Below are 22,073 nucleotides of genomic sequence, written 5' to 3'. Positions count from 1 at the left end.
CGTCCGTCAATCGCCGCAGTTTCAGAGCCCTTTCACCGTCTCAACTCGGACCGCTGATGGAAAATTAACTCAAACACTAAAGCTGCAGTGTATACATAATAGTTAAACATACCTAATATGCATCTCCAAACAAGAAATTGTTGCAATCTTGCCTGCAATAGTCACACGTGTAAATATTGTAAATTATTTTGCGTACAAGTTGGGCTACCGTAGTGTTTTATCTTCCAGTTTTTACTCGTTATGATGTGTATTATTCCTGTCGCGGAAAAACAGGCGAGTGAACTTGTAGTCTTTGTATTACAGATCGTAATCACTATATATATATATTATATATATATAGTATATACTGTATATATATATATATATATATATAGTATATACTGTAATTTTCTCTGCAAATTCGTGTAAATACAATTATTTGCATTTTTTATGTGATCATACAATTATCCGAATTCGATTGATTTCCTGATGAGAAATTCCGCCGTATACCTGAGTTAATAATGATGAAGTCCTACAGTATAGTTTAGTGTTGACCGGACGTCCGGATAGATCGAGTCTACATATATAGTTATTAGAAAAACGTGAAGAAACCTAATGAATCGATGGAAAATGCGGTGAAAATCTGATGGTAGACTTATCGAAAATCACTGTGATGCGTAATATATCATATCTATTATTTATACTCGTATATAATATATAGGCTGTGAATATTATAATATATCGTATCCGCTATTTAATGGCATGAGCGTTTGTACTTATATCTACTCGGCTAGACATGTGTATAATAGTCCGCGGGGTGCGTTTTTCCCGCGATCGTCGCTTATTCGTTTTCGCTGGCACACGCTATCGACCAAAATGGGACCGTGCGAGAGAGAAAGTATAGGTTATATATATATATGTACCTATATACATCTATACAGCACACGCCTATAGACATAACCCGATGGAGATAAGGACCACTGATGCAGTCTCTGACCCGTTGACACACACACACACACACACACACACACACACTCGCGATGATAATACTTCTATATCGCGTATTATAGATTTACGGGCCCGCCACTTCGTATAGACTTCGTCGGCGGTGCGCTTATATCCGCTGTCTGCAGAGTATATCCGCACACATGCATGCGTGTGTATATATTATAGGCCACGGGTACCTATAGCCATATATCGCCCGTATATTATTATTATCATTATATATACATGTGCTTAGAAAGTTGTTTTACAAATATTGTTTTCTCATGTTCCGCTGCCACTATATATATAATAATATCCCCTTCCGTTCGCCGTCGTCTTCTCCGTTCTTCTTCCTGCCGCAACAGCCCAATAGTTGGACGCGCGGCATGGTTGCACGCCAGAGAAAGTGAATAATATTTGTAAACACAAGCACACACACGCTTTTTGCTATAAGTATATATGCCAATATATGTATTATATTTTACTCGCGCGCTCACATATATACGACGATGAGCTTCTAATCGCAACTGGGCGGCGGACTATTGTATCGCGTATAGGTTATGTTAACGGTAAAATCCAAACGATCAGTCGCCGTCGCGTTCAATACACAATACATATATATATATATTGTACATATTTAGCGTCGTATCGTTTCCCGTAATGATTTTTTTTTATTATATCGTTATCATCGGCTATCATGACTTACGTGTATTTATTATTTGAGGAAACTCAATTCCGGTTTGATATTTATATATTATAATACATAGATAGATAGATATAGGTACATAGAATCATATTATACAGCTGTCGAGATTTTTGTTGGCACGAGAAACACGACGAGTATACCGTGAAATATGCGCTGGCGGACCGTCATCGTCGTATTATTATTATTGTGGCTCGGAGATATTATGCGCGGCAAGCGTTTAAGTCTCTTTTGACAATAATACAATATCATATACTGCACACGTTCACTATAATTATACTGTTCGTCACTACGATGTATTGTTATCGGAAACGTCGTCCGGTTTCTATATAATATATAAAATATATTATTATACTGTTTATAGTGTTCACACGTCCACAAATATACGCACACGTATCATGTGCCGCGTATTTGGTAGTGCGTATGTACAGACACGGTTGAAGGATTATTAACAGTTTAGTTTTTCTCGTTTGTTAAAATACTCGGGCCACAGGTCTTATGAAAGACTACTACTTATATTATATTATTATATTATGAATGTCTCGTTAAGGTACAGCAGCTGCTTATAACGTGAAGGTACTCTATAGCAGTCGTAAAAATGTATTTTGTCATAATTTTGAAACGTTGCTTGAAAACAACAATTAGGCGCGTCCCATTATTATTATGCTACATATATATAATAGATGTGGTAAGCGCGCTCTACGTTCGATCCAGACTCCACACGACGGGAAGGTACGATAATAGGAGTATAATAAATTGAGGTATTTGTGATCTTGCAGCAGAGCAGAAAACAAAAACTAATGTATATAGTATTATGTCGGGATGACTGAATGTAAACCTACTTAATAATATTTTAGACTTTAGTGTATATGCGTAGGGTATATAGATACGATGGGTGTCCGGGAAAATCTTAAAAATATTATTCCGACGTTACACGCACCTATATATATATATATATATATATATATGTTTTGTGGATATCGATACGCGTGACGACTGGTTACAATCATAATATAAATATATAATAGGCATAATATCATCGCCATATCAGCTATATTATATTTTAAGACTGGAAACGGTCGTCGCAGTCCGCCGTGTTGATCATTATATATGTGTCGCCTTGAAATCCGATATTGGTATACGGTGCGCGCCTATATCGTTTTCGTCTTCAGATTTTTATCCGATGAAACAGCATGTTTGTAAACCACCAATTGATGCAATTGATCCTCCATATTGTACCTAATATATGTTATGCTGATAATATATTCTACACGATATTGTGTCAATCGAAGATTTCGATGATATGTATTAATGATTATTATTGTGCATTAATACAACATGTATATTATTATTATTCGATTTGGTTTTTTTATTTCTATCGATGATTGTAATGGTCAATGGCATTTCCTGTGGTCGACACAGTTATCAATATGCGCGCAATGCGTATAATCACTTCTATGATCGCCTAAAAAATAGCTAGGTCCGTTCGGTCGTAAAATATAATATATATTTTTGGACACATGACAGCGGGAACGAACAATATTTTATTCGACGTGCGTAATACGGTACATTTAATGTGAAATAAATTAACGGACTACCGCGTGTGCACATATAATATATATATATATATATATATATATATAAGCACGTATACGGAGCCCCCATTCGCGAAATACAAATCTGTTTATGTATTATTATATACAGAGTGAGAGAGAAAAACGCTCTTCGCCCGCACGCGCCGTCTCTGCTGCTGCTGGATGACCGCGGCGGTCGCCTCGAGTCCTAGCTCGTACTTATATATACATAATATTATACACCCATAGTATTATACACGTACGACGCGATTGCCAAACGGAAAATCGGAATGCGATCTGAATTATAAAAATAAAACAAAAATTACGTATAAAAAAGTAGGTAAGAAAAAAACACGTTTCGCCCAGTTGGCTACTCCAAACCGCCGACTATAATATTATAAGACGACGACGACAACGACGAGTGTGATTACGAAAGATGAAAACCAACGGTTTATTATTATTATTTTCGTGTCCTGTAATAAACCGTGCACGCGTTAAGTATGTATAAAAATAAAAATAAAAATTACGAAAAAATCACATAATATCGCTGATAAAGAATAGCATGACCCGAGGCCGGAGGCAGCTCTATTTGTCTTTTATTACAGGTCGTTGCACATTGTGTACGCATGTACATAGTTTCTTTATGTATGTTGTATTCTCTTCTCAGATTGGACTATCAGATAATGAGAATTGTATTACTATACGGTCGGTATGTGTTTTCATATGTATATAACGGCACAGACCCGATGTCTTACCTGATTTTCCGAGTCGCAATTAATATCGCTAATAAAATACATCATTATATTCTGTGCATGAAAGCGTTTCCAAAACTTTTCCTGTACCGAAATTTCGATAATAAGGTATAAATTAATCATTGCGGGTGACCTCCATATAGTCAAAAAATTAAAAACATTATAAAAGCACATAGGTATATAGGGAAATGTGTAAATAGTTTTACAATCGTAACTAAATCAACACTGCAGCTTTATGAAAATTATTTAAATCTTAAACTTTGGATAAAATATTGTTAAATCTTATATTCTTAAATAATTGTAAGACTAGCTATCATAGCAGTTTATATACTAAAAGCTAATAAAAAAAAAATTGTTAAATACGCACCAAACAAGACACGATGAGGGCCAATACAAGGCACAATACTCGAGGACCTCGGATTAGGAAATCCTGGTCTTCTATATTATATAGGTAAAACTGTAAAAATGTTATGTTTTAAGTTGTTTCTGTATAATGCTGTTTCGATATATTTAATTTTTTTATCAACGTACCATATTCTGTGACATTTAATGAGCTTTCGTGCGGTCCCAACATAAAACATAATTGTAATTCGAAGTTAGAGATTAGTGGCGCGCCAAGCTCTAAAAAAGTATTATTGTCAAATTTATTTTCTAAAGGTACCACCCACTAAAAATATTCAAACCAAGGTTATTATTACACTATAGCTATTATATTACTTTATATGATACTATCTACGTTATAGTCTTAAGGTCCTACGACCATTATTATAGGGGCTAAGCTCCTAGGACCACCCACCGGCCACCCCATCATTTAAGCTATTGTTTTAACAACACTTGTGGGGGGAGGGGGTTCGGCGCCACTGTCAAGGATTCGATAAGTTACGGTGGTCCGCTCTCGCGGGGAGGTGCATTACTGCAGCAGACCTCCACGCTGTTGCAGTGGTCAAAGTTTCGTATTGCGCACGACACGATCATAAAATTAATATTTATCATCGTATAAAATATTATTATTATGTATGTGTATAGGTAAACGATATCGCGTTACGATAATATAATATTATAATAACGATAGCAACGATATCGATCGGATGTCCATATTTAAACAATATTGTTTATATATGTCTATGATTTAAACGAATAATAATCATCCCGTCGCAATAACTCCCGCGTAATATAGATAAAAATGTTCACCGTATGTTTATAATATTTGTAGCGGTTAAAGTAATAAATAATAATATTAAAATCGTCTTGCGCGCACTTATAGGCGTGACAATAAATCACGACAGGTACGCATAGAAAGTTAACGGAGGACATCGAAGAATTTAATATAAAATTAAAGTCCCGTGAATTCGCACGCGCGCTGCAGAACGTCCGAAATCAATTATTATAATATTATTTACGCGCTCGATCTCAAAGCTCAATAATATGATCCTAGCAATTCAATAAGCACATAATGCAGAACATCATGTTATTCCATTATATCGTACCTATACACGACGAAATGTCCGCACGAGCTCCAAAAACACCGCCTCGCCTCGTCTTAATAATAATAACAATAATATTATTGTTTCGCGACTGTTATTCCGTGGACGGTCTTAAAATTATAATATTATAATAATATCTACCAGGGCAAGTAAATCGTGCTCGCTTAGGTCCGAGACGGTTGGTTTTTTATTTTTATTACCCTAGGATAATTGTTGTTGCCGTGTGTTCCCCGGCGCGTGGTTTATTGTCAAACTTTCCATTGTGTCTTGAAACCAGTTTTTCTCGTCCATGTTCACTATTATCACATATGGTTTTATTTCGGAACATCGTCGTTTGTCGTAAAAACCGTTTCACAACGTGCATATAATATGTACACCTACCCATATAATAATGCTCGGCACGCGCAGCAATTGTGCGTTGTGTGTAAAAACTTTTCGCCTTAGGTGCACGCGTACCAAATCGTTAAGCGTCCGATACGGCTGTGCGGTGTTACCCATTTTCAAAAACGCAATAGGTGTACCGAATTCTTATCGTAAGTGCGCGCATGAGTGTGTGCGTGTGTAGATTAAAATATTGTAAAGGTGGTGTTATGTGTTATGAACCTTTAGGTCATAATATAATATGTTATGTGTCTATAGGTATATATATATATACCAGAAAACTCGCACAGGCATTAAATTATGTATAAATATACAAGCATACTGTCGATGCTGTGTGTATATGTATAATTATAATATAGGTAGGCACTATAATATATTTAAATATGAATACGAATTTATTCATAACAGACGGTCCGGCGGTTGCTCTGTATACACAATTCTTAGCATACAAATAGCGTTCGGACCAGCTTCGATGCGTATTATTATAATATGGTAATTTTTAATACGCATTATATTATTATATAGGTATAGGTGGTTCCTATATAATGCGTACACGCGTTATTATATTCTGCCTTCGATTGTATTAGTCAACAATTATTGTCGATTACTTAAAAGTTAATGTAAAGAAAAAAGGAACGGTCTTCAATAACGGCGTACATAAAAGTATAAAACGAATTAATAAACTGCAGGTCGATCCGTTAAACGTTCGTATGTTTTACCTTAGAGATAAAAATTATTACACATACACGCGATAATATTATGTATGCAATCCTGTTATCACGGTAGTGGTAATAATAAAATAAAATGCATTTAGAAATTTACCAACGTAAACAGGCAAACAGCTATATAGTGTCAGTATACTATAATATTTATGTCTAAGTGCCATGTTCGATTATAATAATATAATATAATGTTAAATGTTGTTTAAAAAATCGGTCATTGATCTATAATTCATATTCCTTTCGCGAAGCCGTTATATTATTAGGTACCTTATATTCTTTCATGAACAATATACTGATTTTTCTTATTTTTTATTAGCCACTACCAATTCGACGAGTACAAATTTGACTAGTCATCAGCAACAAACGACGGGATGGACGACTTTGGCACCAAGTGTACCCGATCGAGACCAAAGATCGCGTTCATCAACAGCTCCCGTTATCGTGGCCACAGTCCCTACAAACAAAACAGATCGAAAAAGTAAAAATAATTTTTGATTAACTCTTGCAGAATTATAATATTATATTATATATCATACTAATACTACATTGTTGTTTACAGTTTATTCGAATTCACCACCTACTCGGGAAAAAGTTCGGACGGATGATAATGTACGACTTAGATCCACTGAACAACATCGGTCGAATTCCAGTTTGTCTCAGACATCTTCTTCCGGGTGGGATCAGACCGATTCAACAGGCAAGTGAAATCGAAAATTGGGTTATTAAAATTGAAAAAGTATTTTTAATTTGATCGTAATTTCAGATTGCGTTACCAGAAGATTGCTGATCGAAGAATACGAAAGTGAATGTAAGTTAAAAGAAATCGCTGATTCTATCACTCGGTTACATCCTCGCAATATAAGTAATGGGATATTATCTAAACCTAGAAATGTGGAGCCTACGAGGGATTCAGACGTTACCAATCAAAAACAGGTATATTTTGTAATCCATCTATTCGATCATATTTTAAACTTTTATAATGAAATAATATAAGTATCGAAATATGAAAAAATCAAATGTTGTTTATAGGTACGTGGAGATCCGGACGGGTGTGGGCTGGATTTGTCTTTACGGTACTCGCCTAGTTCAGAACTTAGAGTTGATTTACCGACCGAAGATTTAATGAATATAAAGAAAGGCTGGCTTATGAAACAAGGAAGCACATCAGATGTAAGTTGTAAATATTAATTTTTAAGGAAAAAAACCCAATTTGAATAGGCAATAATTAAAATATAATATGTACCTAGGAATGGAATAAGCATTGGTTTGTACTAAGGGGTTCTGCGTTATTATTTTACCGCGACCCGACGGCTGAAGATCAAGGCATCTTAGACGGTGTAGTCGATTTAAGTTGCGTTACTACTGTTAGTGAAGTACAAGTAAACAGGAATTACGGGTTTCAAACAATCGTAAGTAATCTTATTAATCACTTATAAATTTTAAGTTGCTAAGTGACACTCTGTTTGCAGTCTTGGGATGATAAAAAAGTTATACTATCAGCAATAACGTCTGGAATACGAACTAATTGGGTATCGGCCATAAGGAGATCCGCTGGGCTTACCGAAGAAAATATGACCAAACCTTCGTAAATATATTTTATTTTTCATCTGTTTTGTATTATATTAAGTTATATCATGTTTTTGTTTTTAGTTTGGATGGTACATTGTCTTCTTCGAGGTCGATTGTTTTTTCTTCGGATGACGAGTATAGAACAGCTTCTGAATGTGGAAGACGCGAAAGTAGTGATTGGGGTGATACTTTACCGCCATCACCTCCTCTGAACCGAACACCAATATCTAAAGTTAAAGAACGAGCGAGAGGTGGACCTAGGAGTAGAATATTTACCGGGGGATCTTTAGCAGCTAAACGTTCAAAATCTTCTCCTCCCGTGTCCCCAAGAAGTATATCTGAAAGTTCAAAGTCCGAAGAATTGTTGTTATCATCGTGTGCAGAATCTGATGATACTAAGGTAAATCGGAATTGATTAAAAATAATTTAACACGCTGTATTTTTAATAACTACTTTTGTTCAAATTTTTAGAGTGATCGAAGTTCGTTAGTGGGGCGAGTAGGAAAACAAACAGATGACCTAATAGATGTGAAAAAACAACTAACTAGTGTATTGTGTCAGTTGAGTAATGCTGAGCAAGAGTTGATAAGACTGCGACAACGCAAACATGATGTATTAGCGTTACAAAAGCAAATAGAAACTATGGGGACGTCTTTGAAAATGGCCGAGGAGATGATAAAACAAAAATCTGACCAATTGTTGGAATTCGATTCAATGAAAAAAAGGTAAATCTTCAATTTTGAAATATATGCAATATTTTGAAAACTTTATAATACTAATATTATGTATATTAATAGTTACAGGGATGAAAAGAAAAACTGGGAAACGACTTTATGTTCAGTACAAAATGAGTCGGAAAAACACCTCGACGAATTGGAAAGAACTAGAGAACAAGTTTCTAGACTAAGAGGCACTCTAGCTGATGTATCCGATCGATTAGCCAGAGGCATCGAAGAAAACGAATCTCTTTACAGGAGGGTTCGTGAACTAGAAGGTCGGTCAGTGCCAATAAATGCATCTATTCGGGATAGCCGAGCTAGGAGCTTAGATTCACTAAGTGATTTGACTAATATTGATTTAGACTTGGATACTGAAAACATGGATAAAGAAAGGTTAATATTTTTTTTTTTTAAATAAATAATATCTTTTTCTCTAATTATATGGAGAACTATGTATTTTTTTTATTAGGATTATTGAAGAATATGAAGATCTACGCTGTAGATTTGAAAAAGCTGTTCAAGAAATAAGAGCAATGAAACGGGAACTTAGAGAATCAAACATTCAAACTGATTGTTTAGAGTTGGAGTTGATTAATGCCAGACAAGATTTACAGATTAGGCAGCAAACGTATGAGGCTCAATCGTCTATGATGGCAGCTAGGATTCAAGATCTAACTACAAAACTTACTGCAGCTGATAAACAAGTAAAATAAAAACTATTAATTAATAATATGCGATGAATTAAAACTATTCCTGTCTTGATTTTACAGATTCGTTTGTTAAAACAAAAACTTACAAAGTCGGAGGGGCGAGAGAAACGTCGTTCTTTGTCGCTCAAAGGACGTGAATCGTTTACTATATGCAAAGAGTTAGAAGAGAAACTAGTGGATTTGGAAAAGAAAATCAGTAAACTCGACGTAACTAATGGTAATGCAATAGAAAAATCTGATTCCAAGGATACGGGATGTCGAGCCAGCACAGTTGCGTCTAGACTGCGTCGAAAATCATTAGATAGCGCAACGAGTAGTGAACCTATGAAAGTGCTTATTAGAATGACTTCTTTAGAAAATAGAGTCGCCGAAATGCAAAAGGCTAATCCAGATACCATGAATATTATAGTAGAAGATGGTATCGATACCAAAGAAGTAGAAATCTGTAAGATCGAAAGCGCTTGGCGTGCGAAAATGAGCGAGATCGCGTCCAAAAGAAGAAAACTTCTAAACGAAGGACGTTTGGACGATGAAGCAAAAACAACATTATTAGCTGAAAAAGTTGCGACCGAATCGGTTTTTTTAAATAAATTAAAACAATTGATTAAAAATGACATAGCAGTAGAGACAACAAACCGAATTAAAAACCGACTCGACTCTAATATTGAACTATTCGCGGAGGTTGATAAAATAATTGGGATAAAAAATAACACCGAAAAAAGAGTAAAAGAATTTTTGGACAATCGAATGAGTGTAATACAAAAATACAAATGGGATGTTGATGAAGTAAAAACCATCGCGTATGACTGTTTAGAGAACATTGTTACGGACACCGAGATGCACATGGCATTAGACTACTATTTTAAAACTCAAGATCTATCTGATAAGGGTAGCGTCATGCTCATCCAATGTGTAATGAATAGAGGGAAATTAGAAACGTGGTTGAATGAGGTTCGAAATTCGGTCGAAATAAAAATTGACGAAGTTTTACAGAAATTACCGACCAAGGCAAGACGTTCAGAGGAAAAAAATTGCTTGGAAGAGTATTTCGAAGTGGCAGTGCTTCATTGTATGTTAGAGTCTGGTCTAAACCTAGTGGAGAAAACTCCAAAATGTAAGACAGACATGGATGAAGACGAAGCTCTATCTGAATGCCAATATCTAGCGGCCAAAATGTGCCAATGTTTACCTCCAGTAGACGATAAGCGAATGTTGCACGACAGTCTGGGAGAAGTTGAAACCGAAGTGATGGCTTTACGGTCATGTATGGAAGAGATAATCGATAAGCGGCAGTTGAATGGACCTGTGTCTGACCCACAACCATTACGCAATGAAAACAAGACCACTTCTTGGATAGAAGATGTGTGTAACAAATGTCACGACTTGCGCATGCAAATAGCCTCATTACAAATGTATCTAGCGCAGTGCCAGGAATGCCAGAGATGTGTTTATCTACAAGAAAAAATCAAGGGATACGAACAGGAACGCGATGTCGAACTGGAGGCCGTTAATAAGCAACACCAAATGGATGTAGCTGAGTTAAAGAATCGCTTGGAGGAGGAAAAACAAAAATTATCGGCCGTAAACGACCAAGAACAAAATTTACTCAAAGACCGAATAAGAAAATTAGAAAAACGCCTGAGCGCACTAGACTCTGAATACAGCCAACAAATGGACAATTTAAGATTATCCTATCAAATTTCTTTGGCTTCAAATGATTCATCCAACAGCATTATGACAGAAGAATCAACCAAGCTGAGGTATCAAACGGAAATTGAACATTTAAGGGTAAGAAAAAAATAACAACAAAAAAACTTAGAAAATTAAATATCCGTATTTATTTACGACACGCATAATTTTAAATTGTAAATTAAAATCGTTAAATTTTATTAATTTATTTTAAATCACTCATAACTGTGTCTTAGGCATTATGCGAAAAAGGTTTGTTAGCAATGGAGAATTCACATAGACGTATTATCGTTGAATTGGAGGAAAAACACCGCCAGGAGACCGAATCGTTAAAACTGGAAAAGGAACAAGCGCTTGCTGAGGAAACACACGCGACTCTAGCCGGTGAGTAGCGTTTATTATGCATTTATGCAATGGGCAACCACAGTGGTTATTAGTAAAACTATTATAATATTGCAATGTTATTATTTAATTGTAGCGTTGGATGCGATGAGAAAAGCCCACGAAGCTGAAGTGCAAAAGGAAGTGACCAAGTTCAAGACTGAATTTTTGAAAAAGATCCAATCCAATCACGACATCGGTGCTCTGCATAAAGAACATGAGTGCGTCGTCGGAGAACACAAACACTGGCTGAGGGAAAAATTGTGGTACTAATGACTGGGCTTTTTGAATTTCAGAGCCGAAATGGAAGAAATAAAAAAAGAAATTCTCTCGTTATCCGAAAAATACTCAATCAAGTGCGTCGAATCGGCGAACCTGGAAGAAGAACTAAAATCGGCCAACTCGCAACTGGCACAAGCCCAGCAGCAGATCATACAGTTGGATTCCAGGTAAGTGCCTCTCGTCAAATCCTTTAGAACGTTCCGGCCAAAGTTTTACTTTATTCGAAAACTAATCATTACTTATATACAGGGTGTCTCACAATGATCTGACATATGGAATAACTTTTATTATATTCAATATTTAAAAATTGTTTTTTCTATTTTAATTCATTGCCTCTTGTACTACATTTTTAGTATAATTTCTTAAATTTTTATTTTTTATTAGTAAAAATTAAAAACTTAAAATTTGATAAACAATTTTTGTGATAAATTCAAAATAGTCTATTTTGTGAATATGATTATGAGAAAAATTTGATGGTAAAAAAATTATCAAGTAGTTTATTTGTTAGAATTTTTTTAAAATTCAACATTTTTTTGGTTAAATTAATTTGGAAAGTAATAACTTTTTTAAAAATATGATTTTTGAGAATTTGCTAATATGAGTATACATCTTAAATTATTTACTTATCATATAATATTAAAAAAATTTATCATACGTTTAATTAGCATATTTTTTCGGATCTTTCTGAGACATTGTATATACCTCCCTTGCCTTTTCGCACCGACCAAATCGTTCCCATAAGTTCCTTGCCCAAATTTATCTTAAAATATTACATACCATAATATAGTCTAACGTCGTATTTTTCTCGTTGAACGCTCGTCATTTAGGAACAAGCAACTCCGAGCACATTTAGTATCCGAGGGGACCAACGATAACGTATCATCAGACTTCGAAATCACGACAGACGCTGAACTAGGCCGATTGAAGCAAGACATACTGGTAAGTGGGAATCAAGCATGATCACATTGTTTATAATATTATAGTAGTGCGCTATTGCATGACACCTGTTATTCGCTGATTTTACACCGTAGACAAAGTTCTTGTATAATAGTAGTTGTAGTAGTAATATAGTAAGGTAATGGTAGTTGGAGTTGTATAATAAAGGTGACATTTAAACATTTTTTCATACTTGTCGAAACGAACGGAATGCTAAAAATTGAATGCAAACCGCTTGCAATACACGTATTAAAATTTATAATTCGTTGCAAGTACCTACAATCTACATGCAATATTTTTTTGACATATTTAAATAAAAAATTTAATTAAATATTTCAATATTAGTTTCCAAGTATTATCGCGTCATATCAAAACCATTTCAAGAACATAAAAGTTCGGACTTCCTTCACATAATAAATTACAGCAGTTATAAGTAATACTGTTATGTACGTGGACACCCTGTCGTCGATTCGTTTATTATCCTTATGTAGCATTTCGAAATTACGAAATTTTTAAAGCATTTCAAAACTAATTGTACAACGGTCTTATCATAACACCGTATAATAATCATACAGGTGATTCTTTTATCATGATCCACTCATTATTACAAAAAGTATCAATTTTTTTGAAAATATTTTTCTACAAAGTTTCATGTTGTTAAAAAAACAACGTTTTTATTAAAAAATTATATTTTTAAATATTGTTTATCCTTAACATTTTTTTAAGTTTTTTATTTTTTTTAATGACAACATAGATTTTTAATTTCATATTCCAAAGCAGAATATTTCTCTTAGTATTTTGATTCATAAAAATCGAATTTTGGACGAGTACTTTATGAGTTATAAGAATTTAAAGTTTTGTGAAGTGGAGTAGTGGACAAACATTTTGCGGGGTAACCCCGTACCACTTCATTCTGCCAATCTAAACTTTAAATACTTATAACTTATAAACTACTCGTCCAAATTTCGATTTTTACGTATCAAAATACTTAGAAAAATATTCAGCTTTGGAATATGAAATTAAAACTCTAGGTTGTCATGCAAACAAGTAAAAAGTAAAAAAATTATAAGGATAAAAAATATTAAAAAACATACATTTTTTAATAAAAACGTTGTTTTTAACAACATGAAACTTTGTAAAAAAATATTTTCAAAAACATATATACTTTTTGAAATAATGAGTGGTTCATGATAAAAAAATCACTCTGTATATATATTCCAAATCGTAGTCTGCGTATTATTGTGTATAGGTATAATATTTGTAATAATGCTACACCTACTACGCATCTTTTACCTAAATATTTATATTTATTTCACTTGTAGTTAACAATAATTGTATATTGTACACATACCTATTAATATAATCCCTGTTTGTATAATCAATATTTTTTTTTATATATACCTTTTATTGCTTGACCGCACACAACAGCATGGCGAATCGCTTGACAGCATTTTGAACAGTTTTGAACAGTACGACGCGACGGTGACGCGGGTCGACCGGCCTGTCGTAGTGGCGCTGGTAAATAAGTTGAGGACCGTCGCGGCCTGCAGGAGCCGTACTCGAGGTATACACTATACAGCACACGCGCAACCAAAGTATACCAAAGTAACCGAGGACGCGTACTCGGGCGACGGGCGGCTGTTTTGGGGGGGAGGGGAGGGGTGGACGGGTTTCCGGTGTACGTTCCTTTGGTTGTAGCCTGAAAGCTGAGACAGCTGCTACTTGGTATATAATATATATATGTAATAGAACCGGGACCGTTTTCAACACTCTCTGCTCTGGTTTTGGTGTATTGTTTTCTTGTAGATCTCTGGTTATCGTATTGTTGGTTTTGGTCCGATTCCGGTTCTTTTGGCGGTTAGAAAACTAAAATCCCACAGATTTCCCTGGTTCCGGTCTGCAACGGTTTCTGATCTACGCGCTATGTATTTACCTATACATATAACATTTTAAGTAGGTGCATCACAATTCGAAGACGTTTATCTATTAATCGGTGTAGCTACCTGGTACATTATATTTTAAACTAAACACATTAATAATACTATTGATGTGTGTGGTAAACATATACTTACAACTAATAAAATATGACAGATTTCGGAATCGATCCAGCACGCCCGTCCGCCCGACTGGAACGAAGTCGGTCAATATCCACACATTAAATATTTTTTTTAATGTTCTTAATTATTAATATATTAGAGTCTGGATTTTTTTGTTTTAAAATAGACACGTAAATATAATCGTTTAAAGTTTAGGCTAATATCATGTATTAAGATCATACAGTTTTATTTTTTATTTTACCTACTATCTGACTTCTGAGTACTTTTTATTTTTGTTTCCGTTTTATGCATTCTGCGCCTAATAACAAATACTTTTGTGCGTTGTGCCAGATGTACATATCCATTTCTACTGCTTTATCTATTAACAATTATTTTTTATTATTTTTTCAACGTACAAAATAACACAAAGATTGAACAATATAATATATACTTTCCTACTGTCCTTTTATTTGAAAAAAAATATTTTATCTTAGAGAAGACAACTTTTTGGAAAAAATAATCTACGATCATGCTCTGAAAATATACTTGGTACTTACTGTTTGTTGTAACATGTATGTATGTACCTATATACTTACCATAGATTGCATGTTTGAAGCTTTTTAAAAGGACATAAAAGTCCGGACTCTATAGACTAATACTAAATTTATTGAAGCAGAATACGGTCTTGTTAGTGTAAAAATGTATTATATTATCTGAAAGTTGTATTGAATCAGTTTTTTGTTTTGATTTTATAGAGCCCATTGTCGACGGGTCACTCGTTACACCAGAAACGTGTGACGTGACTCCTCGTCACGCGGAACCCTCGGCTCTAAACCCTTCAGCAGGTAATTTTATAAGCATTTACATGTGTTTTTCCCTATTTTTGTACAAAATAATATAAAATACTTACTAACTCTGATTTTATTATGCGTCTGAACAACTAAACTTTGATTGTTTAGAAATATTATATCATCCGTTTCTGAAATTGTATAATGTATAAATTTCATATTGTTATTTTCTTAAAACTAAGCATTTAAAAGTTTTGTTTAATTAAATAAATATTAATTATCTGTTCGTTCCAAAGTAATCTAGCTACCGTCATAGGTATTTTAAGAATTTAAAATAAAATCTGTCCAGTGTGACTTTTCCGATAGGTGAAATCTGAATAATCCGGTTTAATATTTTCCTGCTGCAGCGCTGCACAGGTGTTGGTCATAATTTAATTTTGCTGGTTTAATAAATAAACACGTTGCACTTATCCATGTTTGTATCGCGTTCGCAGAGCCGAAGAGGTCTCCGAAGAAACTGTCCAGGGTTAACAGCATCTTGCTGAGGACGCCGGCCATGTGCGGCGTGGTGGCCGACCGGAAGAAAATGTTCGAACGGCGGTAAAACGGCACTCGGTCATCCGCCGGAAGTCGTCGCCCGGCATGCATCCCGTGCGCGATCTACACTGCGTATTAATTATTATTTTAGTTATTGTTACGTTATGTTTTAAGATTGATACAGTAATGATGATGATTATTGTAATATAAAATTATAATTACCTCCACGTGCACGCAAAATACCAATATATAATGTATATTGTGACATGTGCGTGTGTGTGTGTGATTCATATTGAATCGTTTTTGTTCGTTTTATCGTTATATAACATCATAATATTCATATAAAATATATTATATATAATATATAAACCTATTATGTATTATTGAATATTATTATGTTTTTTTTTCGTTTTAAAAAATAGGTTTTTTCTTCCCCCTTTTCGTTTGAAAAAACGCATGTGTTCAGCCTATTTAGTTTTGTATACCAATAATATAAAAGCTGTACATAGTTTTACGTGATGTGCATAACAATATATTATTGTATTTCGTAGTCTTATTATTAATATTTTATATAGCTGCAAACAGTACTCTTACCCTCTTGTAATGTGTATAATATATTTGTGTCAGCTAAGAGACCGAAAGCGTTAAACATTTTGAATATTTATTATAATTATACTTACAGTATATTTTGTTTTTCTTCTCGTAGGTATATGATATGAAAATAATAATATATTATGTTCGTCGTCGCGTGTTGTATTGTATTTTTATTATTGCATTTTTTTTTTCGAATATTAGTGTGTGTGTGTTTTTTTTTTTTCGTTAAATAGTGTTACAAAACTAACCAAATACGTCGAGTTCGTAACTCGTACATCCCACCCCCTCCCATCACTATCTGTAAACCCGTTTGAGTCGCGAAATTGTTAATAAAACAAAATCATGATATTATACCAGAACATTAAAATAGGAATGTGTACAAATTTATTCTAATTTGACACTTTCGACTGTTTTGAGTTTAAAAATAATTCAGTTCTATATTGTGCCTCGATAGTTAAATATCCCCTCTTATTATTATTATTATTTTTAGTTTAAGACTTTTTTTTGTTGTTATGCGAAGCTCAATCTAACAAATAAATATTTTTTTTTGCGGTTTGTTTAATTATTATAATTTGTTATTTTTTGCAGTTTTATTTGAAATACAAAATAACTACCTAATATTGATAAGTGCGTTCTAAAACCTAAATAATATTATACTGAGAGCGCCGCAGTACCATTTATGAAAATGTTTTTATAATGTAACAGAAAACAATGACTGCGTAGAAAAAGGCTACCCAGAATGCCGTGTTATCGTTTATTTTTCGAAACAAAAAAAAAAAACAAAATGCAAATACGGTTTATGCGATTTATGGTTAAATCCCCACCATGGCTTTCTATTTTTTTATATACATTCTGAAAGTTAGAAAATATAAATAAAAATATTCTTAAAACTTCTTTTTGGTTGGCATCAAAAAATATTTAATGGTTTTTTTACAGAACTATATGTGCAGTATTGAGTAATATTGTTTTAACGTAACCATGGATGAAAAATTTAGAGAGAGACTAACCCCCTCCCACTAAAAAAAAATAATATAAACTCACTTTTTAATTGTATACATTATATGAAATCGAAGTCAAAGCTCACATTATAATTAATTATGTTAGCTCCTCCTTAATTTTAATAAATTTTTACTTATGAATGTAATCCAAATTTAAAATTACTGGAACTAAGTTAATTTACTAATCTCAAAAATGCAGTAGTCATTTTAATGACAAAAATAAAATAACCTATTTGTATTAGTTTTCAAAGTAATTCTGTCAACATTCAAATAATGTCATATTAAATTTCACATAATATTATCATGGTTAATATAATATTACGAAAGTAAACAAATTTGATACCTGTTAGTCATCTTATAGGCAAATTAAATTAATTATTTTTATTTTAGATTATTTAAGTTCTGCAAAGCCTTATGTTAAATCTAATAAAATTTGTTATTCCTCCGTTTTGAAAAGTACAAGGAATTTATTGCCTTTAGTCCAAGTGCCAACTAGATCCAATTAACTTCCAGAAACCACAATCAAAATAGCAGGTTGAAGCACTAAAGTATGACAAAAAAAAATCAACAGCAAATGTATTGGAAGACCAATAAATAGTCACTCAGCTCAGAATTTATAAATTATTAGAAAGTTCGTCCTAGACCAATATGAAAGTTAACATCCCTTATAATTACTAAAAAAATGAATTTACTTCTGAATATAGAAAAAAAAAATCAAGACAGCTTAAAAAAATAGTTTCGAAAATTGCTTTTTGAACATTTATTGAAAATCAATAACATTATAATTACAAAAAAGTGTGCTTTTCAACTCTATTAAGATTAAGTTTTTATTTAGTTTTAAAATAAAATACATTTTTTTAAGAAAAAAAATAATGCAGTTTTTGAGTTAAAATAAGATTTTAAAGAAATTTGAATTAAATTTATAGATTAAATATTTTTTAACATCAATAGCTTTTGCAAGGAAATTAAAACTTTCATAAGCTTAAAAATTATTCTTATTGGTAACATATCATAAACAATTGAAAAGCATTAATGTGTATACTTTTAAATATAAAACAAATAAGGCACATAAAAATTATTTTAATATAAGTACTAAAATTATAGTTAGAACAAATAATTTAAAGGTTAGTAAATACCCATAAACTGTAATATCTGTTTTGCTGAAGGTCTCATTTTATAATCTTGCATTGTACACATATTAAACAGCTCAATAATTTGTTTGTATCTTGGATCACTTGCCAAACCCTCAGGTATTGGTGGTCTCTCACCTGAATGAAAATAAATATTGATTATAGTTAGTAATATACTAGTTTATTATTGGTTATTATTTGTATATTATTGGTTTTTACAAAAAATCACCTAAATGGGCATCCAAGTCATCACTCATTCCAGTGTAATATGATTCATTAATTGCTGTACTTGAGTTTGGGAATGATAAAGTCATCATCTCCCAAAGTACCAAACCATAACTGAAAATATCAGCTTTACTTGTGATGATAGCTCCCAAACATTCTTCACCTTTTAATACTTCTGGAGCAGACCAACAAGGAGTCCCAATGTATAATGCTCTGCAACCTTTGATTTTATGCAATGTTCCATCAAATTTCAAAGGTAAACTGACACCAAAATCACAAAGTTTTACAATCTCAAAGTTATCTGTGGACATTATATCAATCTTATTAGTCTTAAAAATAGAAAGTTAATAACTAAATATATTGTTGTATGTAAGTCTATTCACAGTACAAGAATTAACAATTTTTCAGGTAACATTACTTTTAGTTCAGTCACTAGAATTTTGTATTAAGAGCATGTTGCATGTCTTCAGTGTCTAAAACATGTACAATTTTGCAAATTTTCATCAGTTTCATATAGTATGCTGTTAGTTTTGATATTAGAGTGAATTGACTGTTTTTAATTGATATATTATACAATTTAAGATTATTATTTAGGGCCCCACATAGGATTTTATTGGTGTTATTGATTTGAAGTTATGATCATTTTAAAATGTAGTTTCAAAAAGGTTATAATTTACTTAAATATAATATCAATAAAAGTCTGCGTAGATGCCTAGATAAAATCTTACCTTTAAATTTTATAATAGGTCAACCCACTCTTATATTATCAAAACTAACAGCACACTACTGAAACTGTTGAATAAAAATTGTCTATGTTGTATTTATGTAAGATGGTGACAAAACATACAGTGCGACATCCTCTTATGTTAATTAAATTTATTATAATCCTGTTAAAAACTTAAATAACATGTAACAATTATTTTCTATTCTAAAATACCTAAATACAATATTAAACAAATCTTAATTTTAATTTTCAATGACTACTAAAAAATAGGCCTGAAGTAGTTGTTCCAACTATTATGAGCTAAATTAACTTATATGAAAATAAAACTTTCAGTTAGGGCCATGGACCACTTTTAAAATATTTAAAATAAAGAAATATGTTGAATTATTTTTGTTAGAGTATTGATACAAAAATCTGTAGACATTTTTATGGCTTAAAATTGAATTTGAATATTTTATTATTTGGCTAGTAAAATATTGAAATTTTAATTGGTTAAAGGACAACAATATTGTGTCTCAGCCAATATGCCGTTATCATTAATTTTTAAGAGATTCACAAAACTTTTTGTTTAATATTAAAGTACTGGACTATGAGGAGTATGATTTAGATCAAATTAAATTATCAAAGTAATTCTTTTGATACCTATATATACCTATATATGATGTACATATCTAGTTACTAGTAGTTACAGCTAGTATTTGAAGTATGAAATATTTCACAAAAAAGTAAAACATTGAAATTTTTTCTAGTACAAATATTGATGATGAATATTTATCAATAACTTAACCAATGAAAACCACCATTAATGAGTAGTCATTGATTGTATTCCCTATTATTATAAAATTCTGGAGGTAAGTTATGACAATTATACGTTTAAATAAAACTTAAATAAAAATAATAAAATTATAATAATACTTAAATGATTCACAATTTTAAATTTCATGAAATTTTCAAACACTAGTTACAACACATAAACAGACTTACTTTTCACCAAAACATTCCCAGATTTTATGTCTCCATGCAATACTAAAGATGAGTGTAAATATTCTAATGCTTTTGCAATGTCCACAGCAACCTTTGTGATATATTCTACAGGGTATGGTCCAAGATTCTCTTCCTTGCGTGTTTCAATCAAATCAATTAAGCTTTGTTCACATTGTTCCATTAACAGTACCTAAAATTAAAAAAACCTTACAGAAAACATTTAAAACTATAGTTATTTTAAATGGTAAAATCATACTTCTCGGCCATCAGGTCTCTTGACAAATGCTCGATAGCCAATTATATTAGGATGGTTGAGTGACGATAACACTTTAGCTTCTAGCTGCAAACGGTTGCTAAACTGTTTGCGATCTCTACCAGCATTACGACTGATAATTTTTGCTGCCCACGGCGACTGATCTTTTCTTTGCAAATTGAACACACCGACACCTAAGTTATTATAAAGGTTATCATGACTGCACATTAACATTACTTGAGAAATAACACACCAGTTCCATATCCAATGCGTTCCAAGGCAGGCGTTTCTGGTAATTTTGCTGTGGAGCGCAGTATTTTTGGAGTGGAATAATTGCTCATCTTATTTTTTTTCTGTAAACAGAATAGATAATAAGTTAAATATCAAAAAAAAAAATAATATTGTATTATTACCTATGTACTAATATTGTTCAAAAGTCCGCACAACTATAAAAAGATAAATGTTAAGCATGGACACAGGGTTATTTTTATGCGTAATGCCAAGTAATAAATCCTAATGAAGTTGGTATCTTAAGATAAATATAATTTCGTCAAAAAATATTAGGTACTCGTCTAACGAAAACTCTGAAAACTGCAAATAGCGTTGTAGCAAAAGTTGTTACCTAGTCAGTTATAAAATATTTTTTAACTATTCATTGGTTCATTACCTGTCAAGTTTGCGTCCTTTTGGTCATTCACGATTTGTAACTGATTATATAGATGTATATTGAATCGGATATAAGGATAAAATACTTCAATTTTGAATTCGTCGGTTAATCAAATGAAAAAGAAAAACTGAAATCATGAATTTCTGAACAGCGAATATGAAAAATTCGTTATACACATTTCACATGGAGGAGACGAAGTTGTCGGGTTATTCGTATGTTCCATGATAAGTACTATCAGAAATTCAAAACTCGTAAGATAAAAATTAAAAATT

At 32.6% G+C, this 22,073-nt stretch overlaps 2 protein-coding genes across 4 annotated transcripts in view; one reads left to right on the top strand and one right to left on the bottom strand.

Annotated features, from left to right (window-relative positions):
* LOC149055500 (protein outspread-like) overlaps positions 1–17,382 on the top strand; it is a 93,042-nt gene extending 75,660 nt beyond the window's left edge. The window contains exons 6-23 of one of the 2 annotated variants that reach the window (XM_089225289.1): positions 6,896–7,057; positions 7,139–7,276; positions 7,343–7,512; positions 7,609–7,749; positions 7,827–7,988; positions 8,049–8,164; positions 8,230–8,548; positions 8,620–8,873; positions 8,946–9,260; positions 9,337–9,571; positions 9,638–11,365; positions 11,503–11,650; positions 11,745–11,868; positions 11,944–12,096; positions 12,757–12,868; positions 14,294–14,429; positions 15,657–15,746; positions 16,184–17,382. In XM_089225289.1, coding sequence (XP_089081415.1) covers positions 6,896–7,057; positions 7,139–7,276; positions 7,343–7,512; positions 7,609–7,749; positions 7,827–7,988; positions 8,049–8,164; positions 8,230–8,548; positions 8,620–8,873; positions 8,946–9,260; positions 9,337–9,571; positions 9,638–11,365; positions 11,503–11,650; positions 11,745–11,868; positions 11,944–12,096; positions 12,757–12,868; positions 14,294–14,429; positions 15,657–15,746; positions 16,184–16,293 — 4,613 coding nt within the window. In that variant the 3' untranslated portion in view covers positions 16,294–17,382. The remainder of the gene's footprint in view (positions 1–6,895; positions 7,058–7,138; positions 7,277–7,342; positions 7,513–7,608; positions 7,750–7,826; positions 7,989–8,048; positions 8,165–8,229; positions 8,549–8,619; positions 8,874–8,945; positions 9,261–9,336; positions 9,572–9,637; positions 11,366–11,502; positions 11,651–11,744; positions 11,869–11,943; positions 12,097–12,756; positions 12,869–14,293; positions 14,430–15,656; positions 15,747–16,183) is intronic. The other variant, XM_089225290.1, reaches the window with a different exon arrangement.
* A 1,455-nt stretch (positions 17,383–18,837) lies between these two features.
* On the bottom strand, positions 18,838–21,957 carry LOC107161963 (lymphokine-activated killer T-cell-originated protein kinase-like). 2 transcript variants are annotated; one of them, XM_089225293.1, is made up of 7 exons: positions 21,802–21,931; positions 21,548–21,580; positions 21,388–21,487; positions 21,138–21,328; positions 20,882–21,071; positions 19,178–19,474; positions 18,838–19,086 (listed from the first exon to the last, which is right to left on the bottom strand). In XM_089225293.1, the coding sequence occupies exons 3-7, from the start codon at positions 21,473–21,475 to the stop codon at positions 18,944–18,946; spliced, it is 909 nt and encodes a 302-aa protein (XP_089081419.1). In that variant the 5' UTR covers positions 21,476–21,487; positions 21,548–21,580; positions 21,802–21,931; the 3' UTR covers positions 18,838–18,943. The 2 variants fall into 2 exon arrangements, with proteins under 2 accessions (XP_089081419.1, XP_015364088.1); XM_015508602.2 differs by lacking the exon at positions 21,548–21,580 and having other exon boundaries at positions 21,802–21,957.
* Between the last annotated feature and the right edge of the window lie 116 nt (positions 21,958–22,073).

This window comes from Diuraphis noxia, unplaced genomic scaffold (assembly GCF_037042655.1).
Source record: "Diuraphis noxia isolate RWA-SAM2 unplaced genomic scaffold, SU_Dnox_SAM2 contig0004, whole genome shotgun sequence".
NCBI lineage: Eukaryota > Metazoa > Arthropoda > Insecta > Hemiptera > Aphididae > Diuraphis > Diuraphis noxia.
The sequence above is the reverse complement of the archived record's forward strand: the minus strand, read 5'-3'. Positions and strand labels throughout refer to the sequence as shown.